The 14087-nt window shown below is 33.8% G+C and overlaps 1 protein-coding gene across 3 annotated transcripts in view; it reads right to left on the reverse strand.

Moving 5' to 3' along the window:
• Window positions 1-434: 434 nt before the first annotated feature.
• LOC306871120 (nitric oxide synthase 1-like) overlaps window positions 435-14087 on the reverse strand; it is a gene marked incomplete at both ends in the record, with an annotated part of 52996 nt that continues 39343 nt past the window's right edge. For all 3 annotated transcript variants that reach the window (XM_079418829.1, XM_079418828.1, XM_079418827.1), the window contains 11 exons: window positions 435-557; window positions 1258-1452; window positions 1744-1892; window positions 2194-2315; window positions 2403-2490; window positions 4828-5038; window positions 6563-6732; window positions 10356-10549; window positions 10947-11025; window positions 11515-11653; window positions 12596-12770. In XM_079418829.1, the coding sequence (XP_079274955.1) occupies window positions 435-557; window positions 1258-1452; window positions 1744-1892; window positions 2194-2315; window positions 2403-2490; window positions 4828-5038; window positions 6563-6732; window positions 10356-10549; window positions 10947-11025; window positions 11515-11653; window positions 12596-12770 (1645 nt within the window). The remainder of the gene's footprint in view (window positions 558-1257; window positions 1453-1743; window positions 1893-2193; window positions 2316-2402; window positions 2491-4827; window positions 5039-6562; window positions 6733-10355; window positions 10550-10946; window positions 11026-11514; window positions 11654-12595; window positions 12771-14087) is intronic.

Raw genomic sequence — 14087 nt, forward strand, 5'->3', positions numbered from 1 at the left:
TAATGTTGCCCACTATCCAACAGAGAATCAGATGACAATTGGCGAGGGACCGTGAGGTAGCTCTCTTCCTGCAACATCAAAATAAGGGACACCTCTCAGGAACTACGGTGGCCATCCGGCAAAAGGGCCAGTTAAGCATGCACTACGGTTAAAGCAATTCTGTCCCTCCCTCCGCTCTCACAGGGAGTGTGCGATGAACAAGCTCTTATCTGTGAGAGCACAAACAGAGAATAGCACAGCCACTCTCTTCTCACTAATCCTGTTACGCTGCAGCCTCTTCTCAGCCTCCGTCTCTATGGTTACGGCTGGCATTCAGTGATACTGGTCCAGAGGCTGTATCTACAGTAATCTACACGGCACAAGGTCCTCCTACAAGCATGGATAACCCAAGGCGACTCAAGGAGGAGGACGGATGGAGAATAAGCAAACAGGACTTACTCATCCGTGTCTTTCTTGCTCTCTTCGATGTATGCAATAGACTCCGACCTTAGACGGTTGGTGACCTCGTAAGTGCGCAGGGTTACACCAAAGATGTCCTCGTGATATCGATTCTCATCCTTCAATGAGAAAGAGGAGAAAACAGTTTGAAAAAGTAACTGGAACTTCTCAGGTGACCTTCTTTTGCACACAAAGGATCAGTTTTAAATAAATGACCTAAAGGAGCCACTAAATACAGTATAAAGTTTGAAATAAAATGAAAATAAAACTTCCTTCCTTCAAAAATGTTTTATATACTATATACTGTATATATACACACACTATATTGCCAAAAGTATTGGTACCCCCTTCTAATGAACATGTTTGACTACTTTAGTAATTTCTATGAGTACAAATCTTAATGTTTAAGCATATAATGATATTCTAGGGAATTGTGAGCTTCTAATTTTATAGCAACAGTTTGGACAGAAGCCTTTTCAGGACACTTTTGGCAATGTAGTATATATATATATATGGGAAAAAAATAAATGAAGTAAATAGAAGTTCTTACATGACCTTGTACTTGATTTACCTTTACACATGAAAGGTCTTAGTGTATATAGGGAAAAGTGGGATCTAAAACTTGGTTTTTGCTAATAAATGATCAATTAGTCATTAAATTATAAATATAAATGTAAAAATAAAATTGAATTAATTTTTCAAAATATATATGTAGAAAAAAAATACATAAAATAAACTAAACAAAGGTTCAGTTTTTAAAAAGTGGCTGAATAGCACCACTAACTACAGTATGAAGTTTGTAAAAAAGTGGGATCTAACCCTTAGTTTGCTGATATAGAAGCCAGCATCTTCCAGAGACATGTTTCCATGCAGTTTAAAGATCTGCTGGACTGTTTTCAGTACGTCTCCGGCCATGGTGACATCTCCACAGACGTAGATATGCCCTCCTTCTTCTCGCAGATATTTGTACACCATTTCAGACAGTTGCTCGCGAAGTACATCCTGGATGTATTTCTGAGAGGATGAGTTGAAAAAAAATGCCAAAACTGTGAGGTAAGGGACTAAATAGATGTCTATGAGCCACATGGCATGGTTCCACTGTTATTTGATCAGTCAGAAATGCTTTGCCTTGCTCGCTAAATTTAAACAAAAAAAAGTGAAAATCAAAGACTTTCTTCACAAAGATTCATTTTCCTATTAATCTCTATGATTCACTTGAGCAGCTAGCTAAACCCTCGCAAATGCTGGATTATAAATGGATTTGAAATATCCACACTAATATTTGCCAAGGCATCATATTCTAACCTTTGGTCTCCCAGGCTCTCTGGAGTATGCGGTGTAAAGCTCTTTAAACACTTCCTTGTTCTTGGCCTGGATGGTCTCTTCCTTGTAAATGTGATCAATCTGTGACTGCCGACATCCGAAAACCAATATCATGGGGCATGCCTTGATTCCTGATTAAATAAAACATGCCAAAATTAAGATGATATTATATTATATATAAGTATATTAGTGAAAGTGTACATGTAATTATGTTAATTATATATTAGATTTATTATATATTATAATTATATGTTTTTTTTTTTCTAACAAACTTTGCTGGAATGTTACTGGATTAGATAAATGAATCAAACAATTATAAACCTTTCTCAGACATGGACATTTAAATGCACCATTTAAATATGAATTTGTAAATTCAAGCAATAACAAGAAATTCAATCATTCACAATAATTCAAAAGCAACCAAAACCATACCCTTGTTTTCAATATCATACAGTCTCTGTTGCCAGAAACTTCTGAATGGAGCAATTCCAGTGCCTGGACCAATCAGAATACACGGAACCTGGCTGTCTTTTGGCATGCGGAACGTCGGAGCCCTGAAACAGATACATCCTTTGATTTCATCAAATCCACAAGAAAACTACCATCAGTGGACATATTTGAGAAATATATAAATGTTTTACCCTCTGACAAAGCACGGCACCGTATCGCCTTCTTCCAAGCTATTGAGCCAGGAGGAACACACTCCATGGTGCACAGGACCTTCTCCATCTAGCCAGAAAAAAACACATAATCCTTTAACCCGACACTCTCTGACACCGATCTAATGCCTAGCAATTTAGCACTGCGCAGGGCTGACATCACTTGCTTCAAATGGAATGAAATTGCTATATTTTAGCCACCAATTACACCATTATGCACATAATTACATGTTTACAATGCATTTAAAATGTGGAGGAGAGATTAGATCAGTTTCTCTTTCGCGCATGTTAACTAGAAAGGCTTAACAGCAAATGAGCAGATCTAGAATTAATTTGATCATTTAATTTTCATGTAGTCCCTATCTTTAAAATAAATGAGCAGCTATTAGATGAACAGTCAGAATCAGACTAATACCAACCAGCCCAGTTTCTCTTTCGACAATACAGATTATTCACAATTCATTAGGCACTTCAGTCAAATTGCTAATTAAGTGCATAGTCTCTTATTAAGCACCCAATTATTCACACCATACCGCTGTTGGGGAAATTTGAGTTTTCAGGCCGTGTGTCATTGTAACTGTTGAAAGTGAGAGGCTGTTTAACGTGACTCTCACGGTTTGAGATGAGTGATAGCGAAGCACTGGAAATGTTTTTAACACTACGGGATCAAACAGCATCAGGTCCTGTTTACACCTGCTTTGAACATCTGGTGTTGAAGTGATAGGCAGAGATGCATATGATGGTAAAAGCAACATCTCAGACATGTCTCCAGTGACCATTACCAGTCATTTCATCAAAGAGAGGTTTTCTGAATTAAAGACTTCTTACATCACTTACTACATCAGTCAACCTCTGCATATTGATCAAGTAAAATAAAGCAAAAATACTATTATTCACAAGTTTGTGGTTGGTAAGTCTTTTATGCTCACCAAGGCTACATTTATTTGATTCAAATTCAGTAAAAGCGGTAAGTGTTATCTATTAGAATATATTTTTAAACATATTATTTAGCTAATTTTTCAGCATAATTACTCCAGTCTTCAGCGTCACATGATCCTTCATGTGAGAAATCATTCTAAGATTTTTATTTGCTGTTGAAAGCAGATGTGATGATTAATATGTCTGTGGAAAATGTGATGCATTTTGTTCAGGATTCTTTGATGAGATTCTTAGGTTCTTCTTAGAAAGTTCAAAATGACAGCATTTATTTGAAAGAACATCTGAAGTCTTTTGTAATAAATGTCTTTGTCCTTTTGAAGTGTAAATTTAATATGCCTTTGATGAAAAAGTATGAACCAAAAAAAAAACTATCACCCCAAACTATTGAATGGCAGTGTATATTATTAATTTTAATATCAGTTTTTGTTGTTGTCGTTGTTGAAGCATGAGATGTCTTCAATTAAAAAAAAATTCTGTATCATTTTTTTATGAAGTTTATTACCAACAATTCTGTTAGAACTGATATACATATATATGCTGTGAAATGATTAATCACGATACATGACATATGTATGTGTACTGTGTATATTTATGCATATATAAATACACACACATGTATGTGTATTTCAGATAAAAATTTTACTTTTATTTATTAAATCTATTTATAATATAAATTATATGAATATATAATATACAGTAAATTATATAAACAGTAAATTCACGTAAATATTTTCAAAATTTATACTATATGTGTGTGTATTTATATATACATAATAAATATACACAGAACATTATGCGAATGAAAACTTTTATTTTGGATGCGATTAATTGCGATTAATCATTTGACAGCACTAATATATATATATATATATATTCATACACACACACACACACACATATATATATATATATATATATATATATATATATATATATAATGTAAACTATATACTGTAGTAATTCATAGTTTTAATTTGCAAAGAAACATAAATGTGACAGTATTTTACAGTAAAATTACAAATAATGTGATACATACATTTATCGATATACAGTTTTTCACAATATAAGGTGTAAGGTAACTGAAGGTCATTGCACACTGAGTATAAAATTTGCATGTGCGTTTTTCCGTTTTTCCGCATTCCTCATCCTTTCCTATCAAAATGCATGCTACGGATGCGAAAACGCATAAAATAGAACCTGATCTGAATTTGTTTATGACGGACGAAAGTTTCGGAATAATGTGAATAAATGTCGTATTTATTTTTTAACGTGAAAATTTTGGACGAAATGTGCAATGATCTTTACAATTACCAATTAACAGGTTTTTACTTTAGCATCTTTACAGCCTTTCTGTAAAAAAATATTTTTAATGTGCTGATATAAAGCTCATATTCAAATGCAACATAATTAAGAGTTCAATTAAGAGCTATGAAAGAGCAATGTCTTAGCAATCTGCTGTTTTCTTTACCTCTGGGTCGATAGGACACCACCGCCACAGTGAGGTGTATCTCTCCTGGATGGAGGTCTGGAGAGGAGCTGATGGAGTAGTATCGTGGCTGTAGGAGGGGCAGCTGTGTCAAGAGAAGGGTGGAGGGGATCTGGAGGGATGGGAACTCTTCCAACACCTCCACTATGGTAGGGTTATTGTACCACTTCCACTCCTCATACTCCTGCAAACCCTGAGGAGACACAGAATGAAGCATATAACATCATGACGTTCCCAGTAGGACTGGTTTGGCACATGAGCTCTGGATGAATGGCAATCGCTCAAAACATTCAGCAAGCACCTTATGCTGTGAACTGACAGTAGAAAGGAGTACAAAAACCCGTCAACACTATAATTTGCGTAAATGTGTTAGTCATGTGAACGTAAAAAGGAGCCAGAAAGGTCTTTTCAGATCTCTACTTAAAAAGAAAATTTTGACTCAACAATATGCACCACCATTTTTCGAACATAAAAGTCCAGATGTTCTCTCACATACAACAAAGTAGAGATTTACTAGAGCTGTCAAGCAACAAAAAAGTGTAAAAAAACTGCAGTTTATACTTTTTTTCTGATCTTCAAGAAACGCAAAACACTACCGTTACTACCTTTTTGTTTTTGACAATGCATCTCTGAATTTATGAATTTTATTTGGAGAAAAATCTGAACATTGTGATTATAACTAAATGGTATACAGAAAACTCAATGGCAAGGACCTTTATGGTTGCAAATCTGAAAAGCTGATGAAAATGAATTTTAGAAATGAGTAGTTTTATTCAGCAAGGACACTAAATTGATCAAAAGTGACAGCAAAGACTTCCTTAAAAATATATCACAAAAATATTAACTGTTTTCAGTTATGATAATAATAACAAAAGCAATCTGTCTAGAACAAATCAGCATAATAAAGCAGTTTCTGAAGACTGGAGCAATGACTGCTGAAAATTCAGCTTGGTCATCACAGAAATAAATTTAAATTTAAAATATATTCAAATAGAAAAAGTGCCTTTAAATCCTAATAATATTTGACTGTTTTTACTGAGTAAATAAAAGCAGCCTTGGTGAGCATAAGAGACTTCTTTTAAAAAAATTCCAAACTTACCAAACCCAAACCTTTAATGGTAGAGTAATGCAAACAAATGCTTAAAATATACAAAGTGATCATTTTAAACAAGCAGAGAGAAACTGCGGGAAGTTGCCATCCTCACTGATGTGAATTCAGCTGAAAGAAAGTCTGCAAAGAATGTGTCAATGTCCCTCTGTCTTTCTTCTCTAGTTCACGCCATTCCTTCATCAGAATCATTTGAACCAGAAAGGATGACTCACTAACTATGCAGCCATTTTTAGCAACATTACGAAAAATTGCACTGAGTGTTTCAGTGGGAGGCAATGAAAGAGAAATATTTCCATGTCTTGGTGTTGACACTGAAAAGCTCGTGTGAGAGCGCAAAACAGGCAGGGGAGGAGGGGAAAAGGAAGTAGGGAGGAGGGGGTTGATTTTCAGAGCTAATAAATTATCAAACTGAGAAAATTACTGCCGATTTGAGGCGGAAAAGGCAGGAACGCATGTGGCGACGTGACGCCTTTTGTCATATATAGAAGAAGTGGGTCTTAGATCATTACTGAGCTTTAGCACAGCTTGTATTGATGCAAATAAATGTCTTACATGATAATTAGGGAAATGCATGAGTGTGTGTGCAGTTATTCAGCATTGTCTTACCTTGCTGAGCACCTCTAGTCTCTTTCTCTGTTTCTCATTAGTCGCTAGAGGAGCAAACTGTTGCAGTAGCACGGGACTTGGTGGGGTGGTTATGTCCAGGAAGTATTTGAAAGCCTGATAGATGGTACAGGGCGGTATACGACTCTCGTCTGTCCAGTTGCTTATCACACCTGCAGAAGACAAAGAGCTTCTGATTTGTTAAGAATGCAGAGATGAACTAGATTTTTCAGTTTAATCCTGATTGAACCAGTGATTTACTCATGTTTTGACTAGCAGCAGATACAGTTGAGGTCAAAAGTTTACATCCCCCTTTCAGAATCTGCAAAATGCTAATTATTTTACCAAACTAAGAAAAATCATAAAGAATGCATGCTATTGTTTATTTAGTACTGACCTGAATAAGATATTTCACATAAAACATGTTTACATATAGCCCACAAAAGAAAATAATAGTTGAATTCATAAAAATGACCCTGTTCAAAAGTTTACATCCCCTTGATTCTTAGTACTGTGTTGTTACCTGAATGATCCACAGCTGTGTTTTTTTGTTTCGTGATAGTTGTTCATGAGTCCCTTGTTTGTTCTGAACAGTTCAACTGGCTGCTGTTCTTCAGAAAAAAACTAATTCTTTGGTTTTCCAGCATTTTTGTGTATTTTAACCCTTTCCAACAATGACTGTATGATTTTGAGATCCATCTTTTTACACTGAGGACAACTGAGGGACTCATATGCAACGATTACAGAAGGTTCAAACGCTCACTGATGCTCCAGAAGGAAAAACCATGCATTAAGAGCCAGGGGGTGAAAACATTTTGAATTTGAAGATCAGGGTAAATATAACTTATTTTGTCTTCTGGGAAAAATGTACTTCTGGGCAGTACTAAATGAAAATATGATATTTAGGCAAAATAAGAAAAATCTACACATCTCCATTCTGTTCAAAAGTTTTCACCCCCTGGCTCTTAATGCATTGGTTTTTTTTAGGTAACGACACAGTATTAAGAATCAAGAGGATGTAAACTTTTGAACGGGGTCATTTTTATAAATTCAACTATTATTTTGTCTTGTGGACTATGTGTAAACATCTTTTATGTGACATATCTTATTCAGGTCAGTATTAAATAAACAAAAGCATGCATTTTGTATCATCCTTCTTATTTTGGTAAAATATGTAACATTTTGCAGATTCTGAAAGGGGGATGTAAACATTTGACCTCAACTGTATGTTACATGGTGTTCACTCTTATTTTATTTTATTTATTTATTTATTTATTTATTTTGCAGTGATACCTTGAACCATCGTTTTATGTTTCCCAAAGAAGCTTTCAATGAATGGTTCTTCAAAAAAAGCATTTTTTTTTTCTTAGCGTGAAGAACGTTTTATAATCTAAAGAACAGTATAAAGAACCTTTTGTGCTTCTGTTGAAGGTTCTTCATGGAACCTTAGATGGCAATAAAGAACCTTTATTTTTAAGAGTGTACGGCAAAACTCTAGATTGCTTAATGGATAGAAAATACATTTTCTGTCATTTTATACTCACTCCCATTTCAAACACGTCTTTCTTCAGTGGAAGTCCTCTTTCCCATACAATAAAAAATTAAGGCGACATGCATTGATATCAAGCTCCAAAGTTGACAAAAGAAGCACAATAAAAGATGTCAATATGACATGTGCACTATAATTTAGTCATGATAGGTTTGTGTGACGAAAATTCTGAAATTTATCTGAAAATCTGGCCTTTTTTCTCTCAAATCTCACTCAATTTTACTTATTCCTTTCATATAAAACTGGTATATGCCTTCTGAGGACCTGAAATATCAAGTACAAGTCATTTGGACTGCTTTTATTGTGATTTTTTTATAATGTGTTAAGGCACATTTTCTTTGCCATTTGGATCCCATGGAAGAAAGTAAGTCACATGGTTTGGAACGACATGTGGATGAGTAAATAATGAGATTTTATTTCGGGTGAACTGTACACTGATAATGTGCCCAAGGCATCTACTTTTGTTAAAATACCTCTTTTTTCCACAATAATTCAGGCTTCATCTGTAAAGATTGTCAGAAAATGGAGAAAGAGTTGCAGCAATCTTATGTTACCTCTCTAAAGGTCACTGACCAGTTTTCAGTCATCCTGACATATTTCTCAACGAGGTAAGGTGAGAAATCTCACTTGAGCTAACCTTTTTAAAAGACAAGTAGATCCTATCATTAAAACCGATAGACTATGCATTTCCTGTCAGTACCATCAAACGTGTACAGCTCCGCAAAAACAAAAAAACAAAAATGCAGTGTCTTTAAAACCATAAAGAAATATTAAAAGGGAAATCCTTCAGAACCACCAGCAAAGAATTCTATGACATTGTTATAAGTATTCACAGCGATATTTCTGAAAACGTTTGCTCCGTTCACTCCTTTTAGTGCTGACAGTATGAAAACAAAAAGCAAAAATAGTTTCAATGCAAGACAACTGTGAAACAGTTTTATGTTCACAGAGGCAAGATAAATGTCCTTATATGATTCATTATTACAGAATGAAATGGCTCAAATAGGAAAATGGAACAGCGCCTCAAGCACTAGAGATGAAACCCTGATTGAAAGCATTTAGAATCAAAAATGTTTTTGATTCAGTCAGATTTGTAATGAAATCAAACAATAGCATGACAGCATCAAAATCTGTCCCTGCGGATGAAGCTCTGGATGCCAAAAATTGTCTATTTAATCTAAATATCTTTGTCATAAATCATAATGAAGCCAAAGCAGATAAATCCTGCATTCATTCTGTAACATTAAATCAAGCAATTAAGTTGTCATGTGGTTTTTAAATGGTGTGTTTGAATAATAATTTGAATTCAGTATGCAAATGAGTTGCTGCATGCAGACTGCACTGATAACTATCAAGGATCAGCTTATTATAAAAAACCTAACGATGCAAAATATTTTTATTTTTTTTACATGAGATTTGAATTTATTTTTGCATGCAAACATTAAATAAGCTGGTGAAATGAAAGAAAAATCCCTTTTTTATAAATTTAGAAAGAAGCATTTACATGCATTCATATGACATATTGTCGGGTTAAGCATAAACAATACTGTAAACACATGCTCAATGATGTTAGTGAATGATGTTAGTTACACTCGGAGTTGTTACCAATTAGTGCAAGCTTGTTTAATAAAAAAATAATTAATTAATATATAAAATATTTATAACATTTATAATATATACATTTTATAAAACTATATACTCGGTAACTGTAGTATAATATAGCATCCAAGTGGAAACTCTGGTTGCCATTGCCATTTTTTGTAAGTGTTACGAGTGAAAGCTAGCTCACTTTCCAGTAAATGTGACATGACCAGGACTATGGACCAGGTTACCCTGATCCTTGGCTCATCTTGAACACCAGAATACCTGATGAACACAATGTTCGGCAGACAATGGCGTATCCAGAAAGCCTTTCACAAAATCATGTTTGATTGGTCTGGCAGATTTGAATGGATGAAATACTAGAGGTATCACATCTTCTCCTCTGTATGTCAGTTTCAGATTATTTTTATGTAGATGCTGTCACTTTCCATAAAATACCAAAGCAGATATTTGACAGACAAGTTATTTTGGAAAGTTGCTTTTCATTTGTTGACATTTGCCAGAAATGAGTAACCATTTAAGCCTCTGTGATTCTATGAAGCTTGAATGTTATTTTGTAATACTTTTTTGCATATCATATTATTATTTTGGATTAGCTTCAGACATTTGCATATTATTATGATATCAAAAAAACCTCATAGTTACCCAACGCTGTATTTCTTTCTTCCAAGAACTCCACTTTCACAATTTGATTGACAGGTGGTGCATCCTCCAGTTTCTCGATAAGAGTCGTAACTAGAACTTCGTTGTTCCCAGGAAAAACACCTAAATGGTCACCAGGCAAGTATTTCAGGCTCTCGTGGTTGTTGGCATCAAGACGCACAAATATAGTCGATCGGCTAGTAGACAGGAAGTAAGAAAACATGTTAATATGAAACAGTTGCAGCCATTCTTAAAGAGATTATAAAAGATATATTCATACACAAGAGAAATTGACCCTTTGATAAGCTTTGCCCACATTGCTAGGCTGGCATGAAGTGTGAGATTGCAAAGCATTTTATCTGCCATTTTTATATCTTAAATATAAAAGTAGCATTATAAAAACTCAAGATACAAATGATAAATTAAAATGAACTTTCTGTAATTGACATTAATTTAGCTACAAGCAAATGCATTTTCTGTTACAGATTTTCTTAACTTCTCAGGGTTCAATACAGTATTTTACCAAATTAATGTCAAAGGCTTTAATGAGAATGTATATCTGAGAAAATGAGAAATTAGACAGAATAAACATACTTGGATCTGGCACTTTGTAGGTTCTGTCTCATCAGAAATTTGGCCCCGTAAACTTTCTTCTTATGGATGTTGAAAAGCGCTGAGAGTGGATATAGAAACCAATGAACAGTTAAAACATGCTGTGTGAAATTAGACCAAATAAAACATCAAAAGGCAATTTAGCGGCCCTACAACTTGATTTGCTATAAAGCTCATGATGGAGCCGAGAAGCCCATTTCAAGATCATTTCGAGGACTTTAGAAGCAATGGTAAAAAGTCTGTGACATAGGAAATCAGGCTTGGAAGCCCTAAATGCATTGTTTACACTTTCATTAATTGAATAAGGAAGTGTTTACAATCCTCTGGGCAATGCTAACACGGCGCTGAGACAATCCGTGTCAAGCTAATGAGCCTCTAAAATGGCAGTCCCTTCAAGAGTCAATTGGCATGCGTCATAAATTTTGAGACGATAAAAAAGCTTGGCCATTCACGAGGGTAGACTTTAAGTATCATTTGATAAAAGCTTATTGGCTTTCTGAAATGATGAGTCATTCCTTGATGAATGGAAGGTACTAGAGCAGCAATGTACCTTGCGTTAGTGTCGGTGCCTCCGCCGTGTATGTCATCCGGAACTTGCTTTTCTTCCAGCTACGATCGTTGCTAATCAAGGAATCGTTCGCTTTCTCAATATTAACATCGTCGCCAACACAGAAAACATCACATGCAGCCTGGGATAAAAAGGATAAAAACATTTTATGATGCTAAATCATAAGTATAAGAAATATTCAGTGTAAATATTTTTTAGGGTTAAAAATGTATAAATAAAAATATAATATTAAAAAAGTATAAATGCAGCAGAATAACTATACACTGTAAATGTTTTTTATTAAAAATGAAAGCATTAAAAAAATAAATAAAAGGTATATGCACAGTACCAGAAATATACAATGAAAATGTTTTTTTTAGCTTTAAAGAATGTCCAAATAAAAAAAGACATTCAAATGTTTCAAATCTTTCAATTAAAACAACAAAGAAATCATTAAATAGTATACATACACTGTAAATGTTTTTTTAGCCTTAAAAATGTCTAAATTAATTAATAATAATAATAAAATAGAAAAGTTCAGTACAAGAAATATGCACTAAATATTTTAAGCCTAAAATTTAAATAATTATAATAAAAAAAATAATAAAATATAAATAAACTGGTTTTATTTAGGTAAAAAATATTATTAATACACTACAAGTAAATCAACCTGACTACACCAACTAAATGGCTCTTTAATATAATAGTTGATGCAATTAAAATTTTGCCATTATTTACATATTTTATTTTATATACAAAAACATTTAACTAAAAATATTTTTTTCAAATATAAAATCAGTGATTATCAAGGCCAAAAGAAGTATCGTAACAGTAGTCTACTACTATTTGTGCAGTATGTTCTTGTAGTCTAATATTACAAACCATCTGAAGTTATATAACTTTGTGTAAAGAACAACCCAAAATATAAGTACTTCTTGCAAATCTAAACTTAATAGTTAATATAATGCCAATTTTGATTAATTTTAATAGGTTACAAAAAATCCAAGTTCCTGCAGTGTAGTTCATTTTAAAAACAATACATGCAAAGTAGTGACTGTAGCCCACTGCTCGCTCATGGCAGTACCTTGAAGACCTTCTTAGCCCATGTTCTGAAGGATTCCTCTTGGCCGCAGAGTTCATCTCCCTCTCCCATGCGGAGGATTCGTTCCCCACCGAGCTCTTCGAACAGCGTGTCCACTGCGTGGGCAAACGCACAGAAGTGTGGGTATGCCCGAGAGCCAAGGCCAAACACAGAGAATCTGCATGGGAGAAACAGAGTGATGAAAACACTTTAAGCACATGAACACAAACAAATAGAGGTACCGTATATACAAAACAAAGCGTATTATAAGAGTGGGACGGTTGTGGACATCAGGCCAGGGGCTGTGAGCTTTGATCCTGGAACTATAAAAACTAAACAAGGATGAAATTCAAGGCTAGAGAGGATGTTACGCAAGCATGTGCACATGCATACAAAGCTCACAAGTCACAGCTGATTTGCAAAAAGTGTGAAATTTCTTTTGATTCCTTTAGGATGGAATTTCTTTTCAAACTAAACTTCTTTTAGATGGTTGTTCTCTGTTCTTTTGCTCTTTGTATTTTTAGTTTTCAAGAAGTTGATGAACTCCAATTTAAGCCAGAGGGATCACAAAGACACCCCGGAAGAAACCAAAAACACACACACATACATAAAGGCATAGGAGAATATCATAAAAACAAGTCCAAGTCATCACAAGAAAAAAAAATACAATAGAAAATGAGTAAACATATTTTGCATAAAGAAATTAATTTTAAGAAATGTAGGGATTTTTTAAACCATTAAGAATTTGTGCATTGAAACATTTCCCATCACTGTAAAAAAAACTATATGATTATTAAATCATGGCAACTTATGTTTTTATGTTACTTGAACTCATCAAAATAAGTTGAGAAATGTTAGCTTTTTATATGAAATTCAATTCGATTTTTTAAGTCAATTTAATACTATTTAAGTTGAAAGTTATTATACTTAAGAATTTAAGGCAGCAACCGAAATGAAATATTTAAGTTAAAATAGATGGACATTTTTTTACAGTGCTGAATTACCATAATTATTATGTTTGTTTGTCACTGAAATCATGTATCAGTTAAAGCCATTTTAAGTTCATTGTTTTGCATTAAAAAGTTTTTGTATTGTGGCATAATTTATATAACATAACAAAATCACCCAAAAAATCTTTTATTTTTGACTGAAAGCCAGAGGGACCACACAGACACTGGAAGAAAAATAACAGGAGAAAATTATAAAAACAAGTTCAAATCACCACAAAATCAAAGGGAAAAAATTGCTAGACAAAATAAGAAAACAAGTAAATATATTATCCATAACGAGAATTAATTTGATGAAATTTAGGTCTGTTTTAGGACCGTTAAGAAACACTTTGTCTGAATTACTGTAATGTAATTTTATTTAGTTATTGTTCGTCTTTCATTGAAATCAGTTATCAATTAAAGCCAGTTCAATACAAATTTACATAGCAAATAAATAAAAAATTGTATTTATAATGACATGAGAATCTGGGAGGAAATGTGCTTAA

Source organism: Barbus barbus, assembly GCF_936440315.1.
Source record: "Barbus barbus genome assembly, chromosome: 6".
Classification (NCBI taxonomy): domain Eukaryota; kingdom Metazoa; phylum Chordata; class Actinopteri; order Cypriniformes; family Cyprinidae; genus Barbus; species Barbus barbus.